At 40.0% G+C, this 18,993-nt stretch overlaps 1 protein-coding gene across 1 annotated transcript in view; it reads left to right on the top strand.

Annotated features, from left to right (window-relative positions):
* The window catches only part of LOC117507809 (membrane-associated guanylate kinase, WW and PDZ domain-containing protein 1-like), a 467,280-nt gene that overhangs the window by 286,437 nt on the left and 161,850 nt on the right, over nt 1-18,993 (top strand). The window contains exons 3-5 of the mRNA XM_034167605.1: nt 10,965-11,084; nt 12,432-12,675; nt 17,124-17,205. Coding sequence (XP_034023496.1) covers nt 10,965-11,084; nt 12,432-12,675; nt 17,124-17,205 — 446 coding nt within the window. The remainder of the gene's footprint in view (nt 1-10,964; nt 11,085-12,431; nt 12,676-17,123; nt 17,206-18,993) is intronic.

Genomic DNA, 18,993 nt, shown 5'->3' with positions numbered 1-18,993 from the left:
ACATAAATCTTCTCCATCGCCACTGTAACAATGAAGGCATTACATGTTTGTTTGAGAAGGACTTTTCTTGTATTTCTACAACTGTACATTTTTATCTTAGTTGTTTTTATATTTGAGGTGACAAAAATAGGTCCTTTTCTCAGAAAAAAATTCTATAACAAATTAATTTTTGCAGTGTTGCTTGTAATGTATCCACACTTCCTCTGCCTGTATTAGACAATGTCTGAGTCAATTAAAAGTATTGCATTGCCTACATTATTCACATGACAAACTTTCTAAAATGTATCCTAGTGTTAGTCGTGCATGTTTAAGGTGTCATCAGGGTCCACCTACTATAGGGCATATGTTTTGGCATTGTCAGTCATTGAAAAGGTTCTGAAAAAAATATTTTTGATGTCATTTCATGTAGGTGCAGGAAAAAAGTGATACCTTCCTCATATATCTCCATCTTTGGAGTCCCTCCACCAGAGATCAGTGTTCCTAGAGTGCAAGCAAGGGTCAAAGCTTTTGCCTCATTAATGGTGCAAAGACTCATTCTTCTCCAGTGGAAATCAGGCAGACCTTCTTTGTTTGATGGCTGGATTAAAAAAATGCTCTCTATGCGCTCTATAGCTACAAAAATTGAGATACTATAGAACTAACTCATGAGAAATTTTGGGTAATGTTATTTTCATTCATTACTTTTTCTTCATTGCATGTGATTATTTTATAAATATTTGTTTTTATATATATTTTCAGATTTATTATTATTATTAGATTGTACTGCCATTATTGCTGTCTTTATGATTTTTGGTCCCTTTTTTGGCTTCAAGTTCATTTACATGTCTATGCTTGGGGTGGAAGGGCTTAGTGGGTGGGATGGGGGGACAGAAGGGTATGCGTGTATTGTGTTCTGTTTCTTGTAAAATGAAAAGTGTAAATAAAGTACAAAAAAGAAATGAATTTTTAACATTTTATCCAGAAATAATCTAAATGCTGTGAAAACTGTAAACATCTGCCCATGGCCATAAAGTAGACCTGCTTTGAAATAAACGCAGTCAGATATTTGGACCAAAAAATGACATATTTACACATAAGAGCCTTCTGAATGTAGTAAAGTAAATCTGCAAGCCCAGATCTATCATTCAATGGCGAAATCTTCATTTAAAAATGACAAATTTACAGTTAAAATTTGGCCCTCTGCAAAACTGTCATCACATCCGGGACGTTGCCGTGACGTAAGAGAGAAGACACTATCCCAGCATGCATTGCGCATGCCGGGACGGATATAGCAGAGTAAACTGTAATTTGTGGATTTACATCAGTTTGCATCTCTTACAAAAGCACCTTTTTATTGTCATATACGGAAAGATTGACTTTTTTTAAAACTTCATACTGTCTTGCGGTATGTTTGGTGAGTATACATTTCTTTTATTTTTGCCTGAAAAAAATTTGGGGGGACTTTTTCATACGCCCATTTGATTGAGTGGTGTCGCATTGAAAATCTACTGTCTTTAGCCTACCGCTGTTTGGAGGTTATTTATGATTGTTTTGCATTTAGACTATATCTATATTCGATCATATTTCCCCGTAAAAAACAATTATTGGTGAGTTTTATATTATCTTGCTCTAAGACTGAATGTTTGTGGACTGCATAAAAATGATATTTTCGGGACTTTTGCAATGTAAGTAGGATCTGCATGATCAATGCAGCTGCAGTATGAGTGAACGGACGGAGGCACTCCATGCAACCCAATATTGTCTCACGGGGCAGGGCTGGGGTCGGGGAAGAACGTCACCCGCTGTCGATGTCGCCGCTGATCTGAGCATGCAGAGCTGTATCTCAATTCATTGCAGCTTACTTTTGGATGTTGAAACCAGGATGTGTATAACAGTAACATTACTAACAAATAAAATCAATTTCAATTGAGAAATAGCTAGTACTGCATTCACTCAACACGCAGGATCGGACTGAAGGCTCTAGCGCTCCGTCTTCTCCCTTGCGTCACGGCAATGTCCCAGATGTACAAACAGTTTTCGCGGAGGGCCAAATTTTAGCTGCAAATTTGTCATTTTTAAACAGATTTCTCCGCTGAATTACAAATTTGGGCTTGCAGATTTACTTTACTGCATTCATAAGGGTCTTCTAAATACATATCAGCTATTTCTTCTGAGATCTGACCACATTTATTTCAAACCAGGTTTTTTGTTGTAGTTATTGTCAAACTCAAACATCAGCAAACCAAACAACCCACTTTGAAATCTGAGAAATGTTTTCATTCCACTAAAATCTTTGATCATAATTTTTATCAATACATAAGAGAAAGGTCAACAATTTTTACACATATATATTATGTCATTATGTCATGGTAGGTCAAATATATGAATAATATCATTTGCGTTACACTGCAGGGGTGGTGGAAAAGTGGTTTGCATGCTTGGTTTCAGTGCAGAAGGCTCCCAGTTCAAACCCCACCCCTGCCATACTTCTCCATGTAATGTGTAGTTGCATCAGCAATAATAAGTCCCTTCGGCTGCTTCCTTGTTTGCACTTGGGGTCACCACAGCAAATCCAAGGTGGATCTGCATGTTGAATTGGCACAAGTTTTATGCCGGATGCCCTTCCTGACGCAACTCCACATTACATGGAGAAATGTGGCAGGGGTGGGACTTGAACCGGGAACCTTCCGCACTGAAACCAAGTGCATTAACCACTTGGCCACCACCCCTGTGCATCAGGAATGGTATCTGGTGTAAAACTTGTACCAAAATCAACATGCAGAGAGAGCAGCCGAGGGGACTTACTTTATTACACTCAACAAAAATATAAACGCAACACTTTTGGTTTTGCTCCCATTTTGTATGAGATGAACTCAAAGATCTAAAACTTTTTCCACATACACAATATCACCATTTCCCTCAAATATTGTTCACAAACCAGTCTAAATTTGTGATAGTGAGCACTTCTCCTTTGCTGAGATAATCCATCCCACCTCACAGGTGTGCCATACCAAGATGCTGATTAGACACCATGATTAGTGCACAGGTGTGCCTTAGACTGTCCACAATAAAAGGCCACTCTGAAAGGTGCAGTTTTGTTTTATTGGGGGGGGGGATACCAGTCAGTATCTGGTGTGACCACCATTTGCCTCATGCAGTGCAACACATCTCCTTCGCATAGAGTTGATCAGGTTGTCAATTGTGGCCTGTGGAATGTTGGTCCACTCCTCTTCAACGGCTGTGCGAAGTCGCTGGATATTGGCAGGAACTGGTACACGCTGTCGTATACGCCGGTCCAGAGCATCCCAAACATGCTCAATGGGTGACATGTCCGGTGAGTATGCCGGCCATGCAAGAACTGGGACATTTTCAGCTTCCAAGAATTGTGTACAGATCCTTGCAACATGGGGCCGTGCATTATCCTGCTGCAACATGAGGTGATGTTCTTGGATGTATGGCACAACAATGGGCCTCAGGATCTCGTCACGGTATCTCTGTGCATTCAAAATGCCATCAATAAAATGCACCTGTGTTCTTCGTCCATAACAGACGCCTGCCCATACCATAACCCCACCGCCACCATGGGCCACTCGATCCACAACATTGACATCAGAAAACCGCTCACCCACACGACACCACACACGCTGTCTGCCATCTGCCCTGTACAGTGTGAACCGGGATTCATCCGTGAAGAGAGCACCTCTCCAACGTGCCAAACGCCAGCGAATGTGAGCATTTGCCCACTCAAGTCGGTTACGACGACGAACGAGTCAGGTCGAGACCCCGATGAGGACGACGAACATGCAGATGAGCTTCCCTGAGACGGTTTCTGACAGTTTGTGCAGAAATTCTTTGGTTATGCAAACCGATTGTTTCAGCAGCTGTCTGAGTGGCTGGTCTCAGATGATCTTGGAGGTGAACATGCTGGATGTGGAGGTCCTGGGTTGGTGTGGTTACAGGTGGTCTGCGGTTGTGAGGCTGGTTGGATGTACTGCCAAAATCTCTGAAACGCCTTTGGAGATGGCTTATGGTAGAGAAATGAACATTCAATACACGAGCAACAGCTCTGGTTGACATTCCTGCTGTCAGCATGCCAATTGCACGCTCCCTCAAATCTTGCGACATCTGTGGCATTGTGCTGTGTGATAAAACTGCACCTTTCAGAGTGGCCTTTTATTGTGGGCAGTCTAAGGCACACCTGTGCACTAATCATGGTGTCTAATCAGCATCTTGATATGGCACACCTGTGAGGTGGGATGGATTATCTCAGCAAAGGAGAAGTGCTCACTATCACAGATTTAGACTGGTTTGTGAACAATATTTGAGGGAAATGGTGATATTGTGTATGTGGAAAAAGTTTTAGATCTTTGAGTTCATCTCATACAAAATGGGAGCAAAACCAAAAGTGTTGCGTTTATATTTTTGTTGAGTGTATGTAATGTAACCCTATAGCTTTTTTCATAATTTCTCATTACATTTCAAAAATCATAAGCAGCACATACCTTGAGAATCACTGGTCTCATTTGTCTTTGAACACAGTGGATTTTTGTTATACTTAGTAATAACCTATTGTTTTTATGTTTTGTATGTTTTTGTAAACATTTGGATATTCAGTTCAATAATTCAACATTTCTGCTACATTACATCATGTGATGTAACACTGCATTCTCATTGTTTAAGAAAGTAAAGAGGAGTGGTCCTTTTGTTGAAGCTGATGTTCCAAACAGAAATTAAACAGTTCTTGTCATTTAGAAATTGACTCCGGATAAAGCGGAAGAAAATGGATGGATGGATGGATTAAAGGTGCACTCGTCCTTTGAGCTTTTTTTTTGCTGTGGACTTCTGTAATCAATCTCTGGCTAGTGGCTACACTTCCTGGTGGAGGAGACGTGAGAGCGTCTGTAACATTACAGCCTACATATTCCATGGATTTTTGTGGTTAAAGATCCAATTGCTACAGAAAGAAAAATGTAATACACGCTGTTACAGGCAACCATGTAAGTTAAATGCCTCGATTTGTAGAAGTGAGGTGCAGCCATGGAAATAGAGACCTGGAATGGACGTCACGTGACTAGTGGCGTGCCGCACGGTGGCCATTACTAAGGGTGGAGAGAGCTCCTTGAGCCAGTTAAGGCACCTGTTAAACAGAAGTGAAATAAGAGGGGAAAAAAGGCAGCCAGTGCTTCACCATCAACTGCACCAACTACAAAAACAAATTCTCGAATATTAAAATGAACTGTACAAGAGCCTTAATGTAATTATGTAAAATAAATGTCTATTTTGAAGTTATGTCGCAATTTAATATTGATATACTGAGACTATAACGCAACACCATAAGTTCTTTCATTAAGCTGCGTTCACATGCATACAAATACGGAAACAAAAATGTTTATATATATATATATATACATATACTTGCAGCTGTTGTTTAATATGATATGTACATGGTGGTCACAGACAGCATTTAAATTTTAACAGTGTGGTTGGAGGGAATGGAGTAGGTACTTTTTACCTTGACTGAGGGTCAAAAGTCATAAATTCTGAATGGCTTTATATCTGCTTGGAATAAAATGTTAGTAAAAATCATATATATGTTGTTGTCATTAAAAGACTAGCAATAATATTACAGTGGAAAAAGCAGCAAGGTAAATCAGCACAATGGCAAGGCATACTTCAGATTTATATTTTAATACATAAGGTTTTTTTTATCCAGGCATGTATGGGTTCATTAGAGCTTTTAATCAGCTTGAATACAACTTACAAGGCCTCATTTATAAAAATCCATTGAGAATTATGATGACAGGAAAAAAACATCACAGTAAATGAACAGAATGGCATATTTTTCCCCACATTTTCACACTTTACATAAAACATTTTTTTCTACCCAGGCATGTATGGGTTCATTAGAAAGAGCAATTAAAGGGCTTTAAAACAAGCCTACTTTTATTAAAATCTGTTAACCAATAGCGACAATAGAGCGAGAAAAGCAGCACAGTTTGTCATAATTTCCCCAAATTTCTGCATTTTACATAAAAGGTTTTTTTTTCACCCACACAAGCATAGGTTCTTTGGAAAGAGCTTTCAAAGGGCTTTAAACAAGCCTACATTTATTAAAATCCGTTAAGAACTAGTGACGCTACTGCAAGAAAGCGGTCAGTTTATTATTGATTATCGGCACATCTCCACCCTTAGTAATGGCGCCTTCCTGTCCTGAGTGACGCTAGTAGATTGAGGCGCGCACGTCCATTCCAGGTCTCTATTTCCATGGTTGCAACGTGTTCACACTATCAAAACCACCAATAAAATATGTAGTTCCTGTAGACAAGACTTAAAGAACATGTCGCACCAAAATCATAACAATTTAGATTTAAGCTGTTAGTGGCCATCCGATGATCCACCGGGATTACTTTGTGCACTTCCATGACCGGTATATGGCATTCGCAGCAAACAGCTACGGAGACTTCCGAAAACAAAGTACTCATGAGTACTTGGGTGTTTCCAACAAGTGACGTAGCAACTAGAAGCGTCCTTGCGTATGCTTCAGTGAAATGTAGCTGCTAATGCTAAGAATTGAGGCACAGTTTAATTCCAAAGTTTACACAAGTGTGATGTGGTGTTATGATGACTCATTTTCAATTGAAAACTGTTAATTTTGATGCAGCCATGGTAAAAGCTGCAGCTCTGTAAAGGTTTGTGCACCTGCACGGCCACGAGTCACAAACACAGCCTATCAATAACCATCTCTGCTCTAGGTTCAGCTCTGTGCACGATTAATTATGAGTGTTGTTATAAATAAAATAAAATAAAAAATACATCTGCTGTTGGGGAAAAATCGTCTTGGAGACATTCCTTTTTGCAGCGAGCTGAGAGGAGCAATGAGCAGCACACACACACACACACACCAGCTCCTCAAAGCAAAAAAAAAACTTGCCACAAAACACAACAGAAGGGGTAAACTGCTGAACATGGCAGACTCACCATGTTATAGATTTAATTCCAAATGTAAAGTCCACACACTCAAGCGATCACACGCAATCACCGGCTGCAGCTTGGCCTCTCTCACGATCGTGGCACATTAAATAACATCCATTAACTTGTGGAAATAATATATTCTGACTTTTTCCAATGTAACAAATCCATCTCTGTGTCAGGAAGTCTGTTAAAAACAGTGACATCATGATGCATTGGGATGTTTCTGTTTTGCTAATATGGACGTCACACACTGAAAAATGCAGAGAATTGCTGAGTGAAACGTTTTCCGGAAATGCACCTGCTAACGCTTAGAGTGAGAGGAATAAAATACATCAGGGATCACTAATTATTAGCACGTGTGCAGAGACACTTACAATCATGAGTACTTCTATGTTATCTTGTTATCTTGCTAAACTGGGACGTTAAAAACCGTGAAACGTCCTTTAACAATACTAACTATTACCAGTCATTTGAAACTAATACATTTTTGTACATATAGAAATAGGACTGTCTACAATGACTTCACTGATGACATGCTCAGCGCATTAATACTGCAGGGCATTAACACAGTGTTGCCATTTTGAAGTACATGAACAACAGTGCACAAAGTGTCAAATATAGTGAAACAGGCATAAAATGGGAATCATGGCCAGATGGCTTTGCAGGTGGGTGGCTTGTACATTAATTTGTCTGGTTTACAAATATCAGTCAGTACCAATTTACTGGTCATCTTGTGGTGGGAGTTCATCATAACGTGTGCATGACATCATGATGCCACTGTTGTGTTCCTACTTCTGCCACCCACCTGTTGGCAGAAGTAGGAACTACCAAAATTCACAGATGTGTAGACAGCCTTATTCCAAATTGACTTATTGCTAACAAAACAGCTTTGTCCTGGATTATCTTCAGATAGCATGAGTGAATTAGCTGGCGTATCTTATTTAACAGTTAGCTGATCTAACAAAAATACAACCAAAAAAGAAAAAATATTGCTAAGTCTTACTATCTTTATCTTTCCATTTTTATAGAGCTACAGGTGTTGGAGGGCAGTCAACCTGACACATATGTAAAAAGAACAATTATTTCCAGTCACTGTAGTGGAGTTTAAATCTGTCACTTCTTAATCTACAAAATGGGTTTGAGATGACTGAGGATAGACACTTTTGAGAATCTTTTTGAAGAAGACTGCAAACAAAGTAGAATGAAAAGCAAAATTATTTATCCTGAGTAACACCTGGAACGTCCGTGTTTCTTCACCATCACTGCTGTGAGACTGTTTACCGTTCACACCATACCTACCAGCTGTCAGCGGACTTTGGACTCATGTGTTAAAATCTCTAGGCTCCATGCCAAACCAGAATGGCAGATCTCCCCAACATGTATCAGACTCTCACTGAGGTGCTACAATGACACCTACACTCTTCCCCTGTGTGAAGGGAAATCACTGCTAATAAAAGACGTTTTGTCAGGGAGAGAGGTGGGAGGGGAGTCTGCTATCACATTAGTGTGTACAGTAATTGATCTATTTCAAATGTAAATAGTGTATTTTATGCAACTTTCTATGGACTCTACAGTTGTATTTATCTAGAGACAACAGATACACATCTTCAGTTGCTAATTCTGAAGTGGTATGCAGTACACTGTTAACCCTATAAAGCCCACCCTGTGAAATCATTGTCAGAAAATTCCAATTTTTTGAAACAAGAGTCTTTATTGGACCTTTTAACAAACCCACCAAAAAAAAACAACAAAACAAACAAAAAGATCCTTTTTTGCATATGAGTTTTTATTTGTATCATATTTGCTACATTGGGTGTTGTAGCATAAAAACATCCATTTTAAATCCAGAGCAAACATAACATTTCAAACCTATAAAATGCTGCATTTTCTTAGGGAAATTACTGTGGATCACTTGTTTCAGGCAGCCATTATGAATGTCTCATCTGAAGGCCCTCTGATGCATAAGATACTGACATCTGGTGGTTTGTCTGTGCACTACAAGTATCATTGTATACGATGGGTTTTTTGGGGAGAAAATATCACACTGATGAAGCAGACATCTCAGAAAATCCTGTATCAAATATGATACACTTGGCGTTATAGGGTTAAAAGAAGGAATATTACATTTTCAAATGTTGTTTCTCAGTCCGTCATAATTGCTTTAGATTGCAACATCACCAAACCCTAGATTTAAACTCCACAGCATTGTTTTTGTTTTGAAACAATGTCCGTGTTCACTGTACCATGGGGGTGACACCCCTGTAACACCTTGACGATTTAGCCAGTGTATGCTGATCATATTCAGACACTGGTGTACATGTAAATAAGTTAAGAGTAGGGTCTGTATAAGCTAAGAGCACGTTGAAGCACGCTGATAGACGTCGTAATATGGTGAGTACGTTGAAAAATTTTGGCATGCACAATATTTTCGACGTATCCCTCATATGATATATGAGTTATATGCCCTGCATACAGGGACCATAAGTTGTAGGTAAGTTATGCGATTGTTGGCACACGTTTCTTGTAAGTTACTCATAAGTCGAAATATGTCCATTGATGCTGTTCATTGATTGGCTGAATAACTGAAAGCCGCAGTCCTCATGCGAACAGTTCAACTGTTACAAATATTAAAACCATTCACACACTGAGTAAATATAAAGTCTTATCTTACCAGTTTGTTTCAGTCACATTCATCATCACAGCCTGATGAAAACTTATACACATAAAGCGTCCTGATTTTGGAAAACTACATCTGAAAATACTTTACTTCCTTGTCATGGTTGAAGAAATGTAGCATTTTTAAAGAAGCCCCTCTGTGTTTGTCTGCTCCCAGTGCATTTCTCAGCCTGAACCAGAGAATGCCGGTGCTTTGTGCCACAACAAGAAAATTAACTTATCTTAAAAGCTGAAAGAGTCACAGCGCCTCATTCATTCATGTCAGTGTTTATCACAGACATCAGTTGATTCTTCAGCATTTTGCACGCAATAAAACTAAATCCCATGATCCACCAAGACAAAAAATTTAATTAAAAAAAAAAGTTAAATTACTCTGTTTGGCTTCTGTGTGGAGCAGAGAGGCCACACAACAGCGTACGCATGCTCAATGATGTGCTTGTCAATATTTACGTGTTCTGCCTGCCAAACAAAAGGGTTCTGCTGGCGGTGCTAACACAAACCAAGCCAGACATAACCCTTCCAACCTGCACCATACCGTGCATTACCAACCTGGACCGCTTGGTGGATAGAGGGCTGTCAGCATACACTGGCTAAATCGTCAAGGTGTGACAGCTGCATTAACGTATTCGACGTATCCAGCGTATTCTGCACGTTTCATATGTCGACATACGCTGGCTAAATAAAGTGTGGCAGGGCCCTGAGAACAGTCAAGAATTTTTGGCTACTGTTTTGAGCTTGAATGATTATAATGAACTTTTAAAAATTATCATTCTTAGCAAGTGGAATAGGTAGTGGAGATGAGATACATAACCCTCATGAGTTTTTGCATCCTAGCTACCCCTGAAATTTTATGCCGTTGCCTTTCTTATAGTTTACTAATTTTTACCTAATAGCTAATTTTTGAAACATGGTGCTGCTGCTTCATACAAGACGACGCAAAATTAATTCATTTGATAAATTATTGATTAACACAAGCACTGCATTAGCAACAACTTGTTCTTGTTGCCACTGAAAAGATGAAAATGTGTACATTTTTACCTAACTAAATGTAGATAACTTTTTTTTTATGATTATTTTATTTTAATGTGACAGTCATACATAAACTTTTTTTAAAAAAAACAAACAACAAAAACAGTTTCTTCTGGCAGTTGTTTTGTGGGCACAGTACACATGGCTTAATTTCTGTAGGTTTTCCCAAGCTGTGCAATTGTGTTTGTGTGGAAGAAAAAAAATCTGACACATGTCTATATTGCACATCACACTGGCTCAAAATCAAACTATATAATGTGAGGAACTCAGATTTGGCTTTATGATGTATGATGTAATTGTTTCCTCAGGTACAACCCGCACCCCACGTGAAGGAGAAGTTCCTGGTGTAGACTACAACTTTCTCTCTGTGGAGGACTTTCTGGAGTTGCAAAAGAGTGGAACCTTGTTGGAGATAGGAACTTATGAAGGTAATTTTAACGAGATACTATACCAAAAAACCTTCAGCATGTAAGTAACATAAGAACAGATTGTTACAGAAAAACTCAAGCACAGCACTGTGTGCAACAAAGGATGTGTTACACAGTGTGTGTGTGTGTGTGTGTGTGTCCTTGTTTTGCAACATTTCAAAATGTTCTGACCCCCTAAATAGATTCCAATTAATGAAAAACATGCTGTGTAAAATTTTGTTAAATTCATTTTTAGAGGTACCTCAAAAGCACTGAAATTTTGCTATTTTCTGCTACGTAACATGATACAAACTAAAGCTCAATGATGCCCCAACCCATCAAAAACAACATATCAAAACTCCTGATGAATCCTCCTGGCGCTCACTTAGAAATTCAAGATGGCCTCCACAAGTGATTTTCAAGCTTTTGTTAGTCATCTGTGGTAGCAGATTGAACAGATGCTTGATTATCTGGTCTGAGTGAGTAAGTTATATTAGTGCACCTTATAAGCTAGGTGTTAGCTGCTTGTTGTCATAGGAACATGTCATGATGAGTGCTCTGACCCACTGAAATTGCTGGGAAGAAAGTGTTTGTGCTTTTCCACCAGAAAAAAAAAAGAAAAAAGGATATATGGACACGGGGCCTTACCTTTGCTACCTGACTTGTCAATGCTGTTCTTGTTGTCTCACACGGTCCAAACAGGTGGTGTGTTGAGCATTGTAAAAATTATATTCCCTCTTTGTATTCTATTGTGTAGTCTTCAAAGTGGAGAACATTGTTTCTTCAAAATAACTTTTTTTCTCAATCAGATCTGCTCCTCCTTCTGCTGCTGCTTTTCATTGTTCTAGTTTTTCTGCTCCGGAGTGTGAATCACAGAACCTCATTCAGAACAGCTCGTCACACGTGCAGACTGTTCCGTCTATGTGCGTAGTTGCTTCAGAATGTAAGCTACAGGGCATTGCACACTAGTAAAAGAAATGTGAGTTATGCTCTGGAAAATATGGTCATCTTTGTACTTTATTTGGTAAAAATAGATAAATAACAATAAGGAGCAGTTTGGATTGAAGGTAGATTTTTTTTTGTTGTGTTTTATGCATCACAGAGCTATTCAAATATTAAGCAACTGCATTGAGTTTAATGTCATTGCATGTTGACTTGGATCGGAGTTAAAAAAAAAAAAAAAAACTTTCTATGTTATCTTGCACTTAGAAGAATTACTCTAATTTTGAGCTGCCCATTTGTCTCAAAAATTTATGACGAACATCGTTCTGCCCACAAAGACTGACTCGTATTGCCTTCCTACTGAAATACCATTCCCTCTCTTTCTTGTTGAATCCCCCTCCCTGCCTTGTTTTTGTTGTTGCCTAGGTAACTATTATGGGACACCCAAACCACCAGTGCAACCCCCTGGTGGGAAAGTGATTAGCAGTAGCAGCGGTGATGCCCCACTGCCAGACAGGCTCAGCGGTAGCCTGCAGGGCTCGCAGAACTCCACTCCCAAACGCACCAAGTCCTACAATGATATGCACAATGCTGGAATAGGGCCTGGCGAGCTGCAGCAGGAGGACGACGAGGACCTCCCTGACATGTACAGTAGCCTTACAGGTATGTGGTGGGATGGAATTGACTCATATTTTCATGTGTCATTTTTGGATTGTTGAATTTTTTTGAACAAGACATTTGTTGAGCAAGCAACAGTAACTTTAAAAGCCACCAGGTGGTGGCAGGGGAGAGTGAAGCTAGACAGCGTAGGATGGTGGTTTGTAGGAGGACTTTACAGGTGAATAAGAGGAAGAAAGTCAGAGCTTAACAAAGGATCAGATGGTGGAAGCTGAAGAAGGAAGACTTGTGTGAAATTCAATGAGCAGGTGAGACAGGCATTGGATGCAGGGAAAGGAATTTTGGACAACTGAAATGTACTGCAGATGTGGTGAGGGAGACAGCTCGGAAGGTACTGGTTATGACATCTGGACAGTGGAAGGAAGACAAGGAGACTTGGTGGTGGAATGAGGATGTTCAGGAAAGTATAAGGAGAAAGAGGCTGGCGAAAAAGAATTGGGATAGTTGGAGAGATGAACACAGACAGGAGTACAAGGAGATCTGGCATAAAGTGAAAAGAGAAGTGGCAAAAGCTAAGGAAAAGATGTATCGCGAGCTGTACAAGAACTTGAACAGGAAGTAAGGAGAAAAAGGCTTATACCGATTCGCCAGAAAAAGGGACAGAGCTGGAAAGGATCTGCAGCAGGTTAGAGTGATAAAGGATACAATCAATCAATCAATTTTTTTTATATAGCGCCAAATCACAACAAACAGTTGCCCCAAGGCGCTTTACAGATGGTAAAGTGCTGACAAGTGAAGAGAGTGTGTTGAGAAGGTGGAGGGAATTTTTTAGGAGCTAATCAATGAAGCATATGAGCGAGAGAAAAGGCTGGATGATGTGGAGAGTAAATCAGGAAGTCCAAAAGATAAGTAAGGATGAACTGCGGGCAGCTATAAAGAGGACGAAGAGTTGAAAGGCAGTTGGTCGAGATGACATTCCAGTGAATACATGGAAATATTTAGGACAGATGGCAGTGGAGTTTCTAACCAGATTGTTTAGTAAATCTTGGAAAGTGAGAGGATGCCTGAGGAGTGGAGACAAAGTGCGCTGGTTTCTATTGTTAAGAACAAGGGTGATCTGCAGAACTGCAGTAATTACAGTGGCATGATGATCAGCCACAGCATGAAGTTATGGGAAAGAATAGTAGAAGCTAGGCTTAGAAACAGTGGAAGATCTGTGAACAGCAATATGGTTTCATGGCAAGAAAGAGCACTGCAATATTTGCTCTGATAGTACTAATGGAGATGTATAGAAAAGACCAGTAGGAGTTACATTGTGTGTTTGTGGATTTAAATGGTAAATGAACTGCATTTATATAGTTCTTTTCCATCTGCATCAGAAGCTCAAAGCGCTTTGCAGTTATGCCTCACATTCACTCATTCACACAGACAAACTCAAATACTGATGCCAGGGTGCTGCCGTGCAAGGTGCTCATGACACACCGGAAGCAACTAGGGCATTAGGGACCTTGCTGAAGGGTCCTCTGGCTGGGTTTTGAACTGAGGATCCTCTGGACTGAAGCCCAACGCTTAACCATTAGACCATCACCTCCTCAGAGAAAGCTTATAACAGGGTGCCAAGAGAAGAGGTGTGGTATTGTATGAGGAAGTCTTGAGTGGCAGAGAATTATGTGAGGGTAGTGCAGGACATGTACAAGGATAGTGTGATAGCAGTGAGATGTTCATAGGAATGACAGATTCATCCAAGGTGAGATTCATCCAGCTCTGAGTCTTTTCTTGTTTGCAGTAGTGATGGACAGGTTGACAGATGAGATTAGACCGGCATCTCCATGGACTATGATGGTTGCAGATGACATTGTGATCTGTAGTGAGAGTAGAGAGCAGGTTGAGTCTAGAGAGCAGGGGAATGAAAGTCAGTAGGAGCAAGACTGAGTACATGTGTGTAAATGAAAGAGAGCACAGTGGAATAGTGCAGTTACAAGGAGTAGAAGTGGTGAAAGTAGATGAGTTTAAATGTGCTAAATGCACAATATGTGCTATGTTGCTCATTTGACAGATGCAGTCCTTGTTGTGTACTATTAGTTTCTCAGCATGCAGGTGTATTTGCAAGCATGATCGTGTCACTGCACATTTTTATACAGTAGTGTTCAGAATAATAGTAGCGCTATGTGACTAAAAAGATTAATCCAGGTTTTGAGTATATTTCTTTCTTATTGTTACATGGGAAACAAGGTACCAGTAGATTCAGTAGATTCTCACAAATCCAACAAGACCAAGCATTCGTGATATGCACACTCTTAAGGCTATGAAACTGGGCTATTAGTAAAAAAAAAAAAAAGTAGAAAAGGGGGTGTTCACAATGATAGTAGCATCTGCTGTTGATGCTACAAACTCAAAACTATTATGTTCAAACTGCTTTTTTAGCAATTCTGTGAATCACTAAACTAGTATTTAGTTGTATAAACACAGTTTCTCATGATTTCTTCACATTTGCAAGGCATTAATTTTGCTGGTTTGGAACCAAGATTTTGCTCGTTTACTAGTGTGCTTGGGGTCATTGTCTTGTTGAAACACCCATTTCAAGGGCATGTCCTCTTCAGCATAAGGCAACATGACCTCTTCAGGTATTTTGACATATCCAAACTGATCCATGATACCTGGTATGTGATATATAGGCCCAACACCATAGTAGCAGAAACATGCCCATATCATGATCTTGCACCACCATGCTTCACTGTCTTCACTGTGAACTGTGGCTTGAATTCAGAGTTTGGGGGTCATCTCACAAACTGTCTGCGGCGGCCCTTGGACCAAAAAATAACAATTTTACTCTCATCAGTCCACAAAATATTCCTCCATTTCTCTTTAGGCCAGTTGATGTGTTCTTTGGCAAATTGTAACCTCTTCTGCACATATCTTTTATTTAACAGAGGGACTTTGCGGAGGATTCTTGCAAATAAATTAGCTTCACACAGGCATCTTCTAACTGTCACAGCACTTACAGGTAACTCCAGACTGTCTTTGATCATCCTGGAGCTGATCAATGGGTGAGCCTTTGCCATTCTGGTTATTCTTCTATTCATTTTGATGGTTGTTTTCCATTTTCTTCCACGCGTCTCTGGTTTTTTGTGCATTTTAAAGCATTGGAGATCATTGTAGATGAACAGACTATAATTTTTTGCACCTGCGTATAAGTTTTCCCCTCTCCAGTCAACTTTTTAATCAAACTACGCTGTTATTCTGAACAATGTCTTGAACGTCCTATTTTCCTCAGGCTTTCAAAAAGAAAAGCATGTTCAACAGGTGCTGACTTCATCCTTAAATAGGGGACACCTGATTCACACCTGTTTGTTCCACAAAATTGACGAACTCACTGACTGAATGCCACACTACTGTTATTGTGAACACCCCCTTTTCTCCTTTTTTTTTTTTTTTACTAATAGCCCAATTTCATAGCCTTAAGAGTGTGCATATCATGAATGCTTGGTCTTGTTGGATTTGTGAGAATCTACTGAATCTACTGGTACATTGTTTCCCATGTAATAATAAGAAATATACTCAAAACCTGGATTAATCTTTTTAGTCACATAGCACTATTATTATTCTGAACACTACTATACATGTAAACCAGGCCCAAAGTGTTTTAGAAAACAGCCAGAACACTACTCTTCTCTAGGAGTAGTTGTATGGGTGAGCACATTTTCATTAACTAGCTTGCAACATATTCGGCCAAAGCACACTCACAGGCACGCAGTATGCTGCAATACAATACACTGAATTTGGAGTATTGTCATTATCCAGAATGAAGCACCACATTTGGTTTTAATGACCAGTGTGTTGCACTAAGGTAGACTTACATGTCTACATTTTCTCTGAGCTTTGTCCACTACTCCCCAGTACCACCTACAGCTGTCTTGGGCATGGCTGCAGCCGGCATATTTTTGATGTACTGGTCTACATTTGTACAAGTTGGAATTCCCTTAAGAGTTGCCATTGTCGACTGCAGGGTCTGATGATTTTCCCTCGCAGCTGTACTACTAAGAAATTGTGTGCCTCTCTGTCATGTATTTAGCACAATATTAGATGGTTTCACTCCTTTTCTATAGGTATCACAAGCTTACAAACAATGGTCAGTGGTCGTCCTGAAGGATTACTGTTCTTGTACTGCTGAAACTACTGGTTTTTTAGGACACATTTATTTAAGGAGAGTAGAGGTGCATTGCATCATAAAACTGATGGTTCCGACTGAATTAGTGGTTTTTAGTCATGGATAGGATCGTTTTTCATCTCAGCTGAATAGGGGAAGATAAATATAACTTTGCTGTCTGAGTGGTGTACCACTTGGCAAAAAGGCTTTTGTCTTGTGTTTTATTTTTTCGGAGGTCAGTGGACTACCAGCTGCCTCGGTTCACCACACATATTTATTCCTTTAAAAGCACTTTACCATGACAGTAAATCTGTGTTCCACACCATTATGTAAACTTTGCCGTAAATCCGCAGTTCATATGTGTCATATGTGTCCATTACTGTTACACCAGTAATGGACAATGATAAAGCAGACAGAGATATTGTCATGCCAGCAGTATGTCACTTCTGTGTAATTACACATGAACATCTCTGTGCAGTTACACATTTCATTATGCATTGCAAGGATTATATGCAAGTGTTCTATTTTAGAGGCTTGTACATATTCTGACTTGCTGTCTTCTTAAATATCAACAACTTTTGGGGATTCCAGAAAAAAACAAATTTAGCACCTGACATATTCCCCTTTTTTGCAAATACTGTCATTTTAAGGGACCTTCAAACCATATTTACAGAACATAAACTTTAGAATTTTTGTGTCATATAGCACTAGTCTTTCCATTTCCAGATTTCTTCCATGATTTTGTGGACATTAGGTAGCTAGACTGCCACGCTATAGATGTATTATCTCTGTACTATGAAGGTGCTTCCCGATGCTGATACCCTTGCAAAAGGACTGAGTGATGTGACAAAAATATCATCACGATATACCGATATTTATAATGACATATAATATAATACTTCTTCCAGTTTGAAGAGCATCCTGATAATGACTGAAAACTAAAGACTGTAAAGGGGATGATTCATTTGTTAAACTTTTGTCTTTTATTCTGTTTTATTTTGGGAAGGTGTGTGTGTGTGTGTGTGTGTGTGTGTGTGTGTGTGTGTGTGTGTGTGTGTGTGTGTGTGTGTGTGTGTGTGTGTGTGTGTGTGTGTGTGTGTGTGTGAGAGAGAGAGAGACTCAAAAGTGCCAAAAAAAATCACTTATCGTTGTTGTTGCACTGGGGCTGCTTCGAGTTGCTTCATGTGGCGTCATGACGACCCACGAATGTCTGCGTCAGGTGCGCACAAGCAGGGGGGAGAGAGGAGGTGAGGACGCAGCCTGCAGGTTCTCTGCACAGAGAAATCAGAGTGCACAGTTTGGCTGCAGTCGACTGTGCACTCTGATTTCTGTTCTAGTTTATATTTGTTCTTGTGCTGAGCTGCAGGTCTGTGCTCTGAGTTCTGTTATCGTTTATCTTTCTTCCTTTGACCGCGAGCTGCGTGTACGTGCGCGCATGAATGGACTGTCCGTGTGTAAATGTCTGGAGTTATATTTGATGTGGATATGTCCTGTCTCTGGCAACCAGTCTGTGAGCAGGACTTATGTCCTTTTTTGTCCTTTTATTTAACACAGTGATGAAAGAGTTTGAAGGGAGAGTGAGGAGCTGCAGCAGCCAGCCATTTCTTTTTTCTTTTAATTGTTCACATGTGCGCGCGCGAATGAATCATCCGTGAGTGGACTGGAGAGGTCCGGACATTTTACTGGATGTGGACATGACCTGTCTCTGGCAATCAGTCTGTAAGTAGGACTTTTATGGACTTTATTTAAACACTTTTGTGAGACAATTTAAGAGTGAGTAGCTGCAGCTGCAGTCAGGCTGCAGTCATTATTTTTTTTTTCCTCTGTGCTCTTTTTGAGCGTGTAGTTTTACTGCACGGTATAAAAACAATCCTGTGTGATTTCTACTTCTGGAACAGTGGAACACAGCAGGAATCCTAAATTGGCATTGGGTAACGTTGTATTGTGAGGGTGTGGCTTCCAGTCACGTTGAGTACCGTTGCGTTGCTCTGACTTCCGTTGAAACCACGTCCTTTCTGCATCCTGTGCTCGACACAGAAAAATTAAACATGTTTAATCTTTGGCATCCGATTCGCTTCATCCTTTGCATCCCTCGTGCTGTTGTGGTGTTGAGCTACATCGTCTCGGCCCTGAGTTGCTTCCCCGTGGCGACGTTAAGACGCCGCACGACGCAACTCGAACTTAGCCCAGTGTGAAAGGGGCTTTAGATACAATGCAGCATAT

The sequence above is a fragment of the Thalassophryne amazonica genome, chromosome 3 (assembly GCF_902500255.1).
Source record: "Thalassophryne amazonica chromosome 3, fThaAma1.1, whole genome shotgun sequence".
Lineage (NCBI taxonomy): Eukaryota > Metazoa > Chordata > Actinopteri > Batrachoidiformes > Batrachoididae > Thalassophryne > Thalassophryne amazonica.
This window is presented reverse-complemented; position numbering and strand designations above follow the sequence as displayed.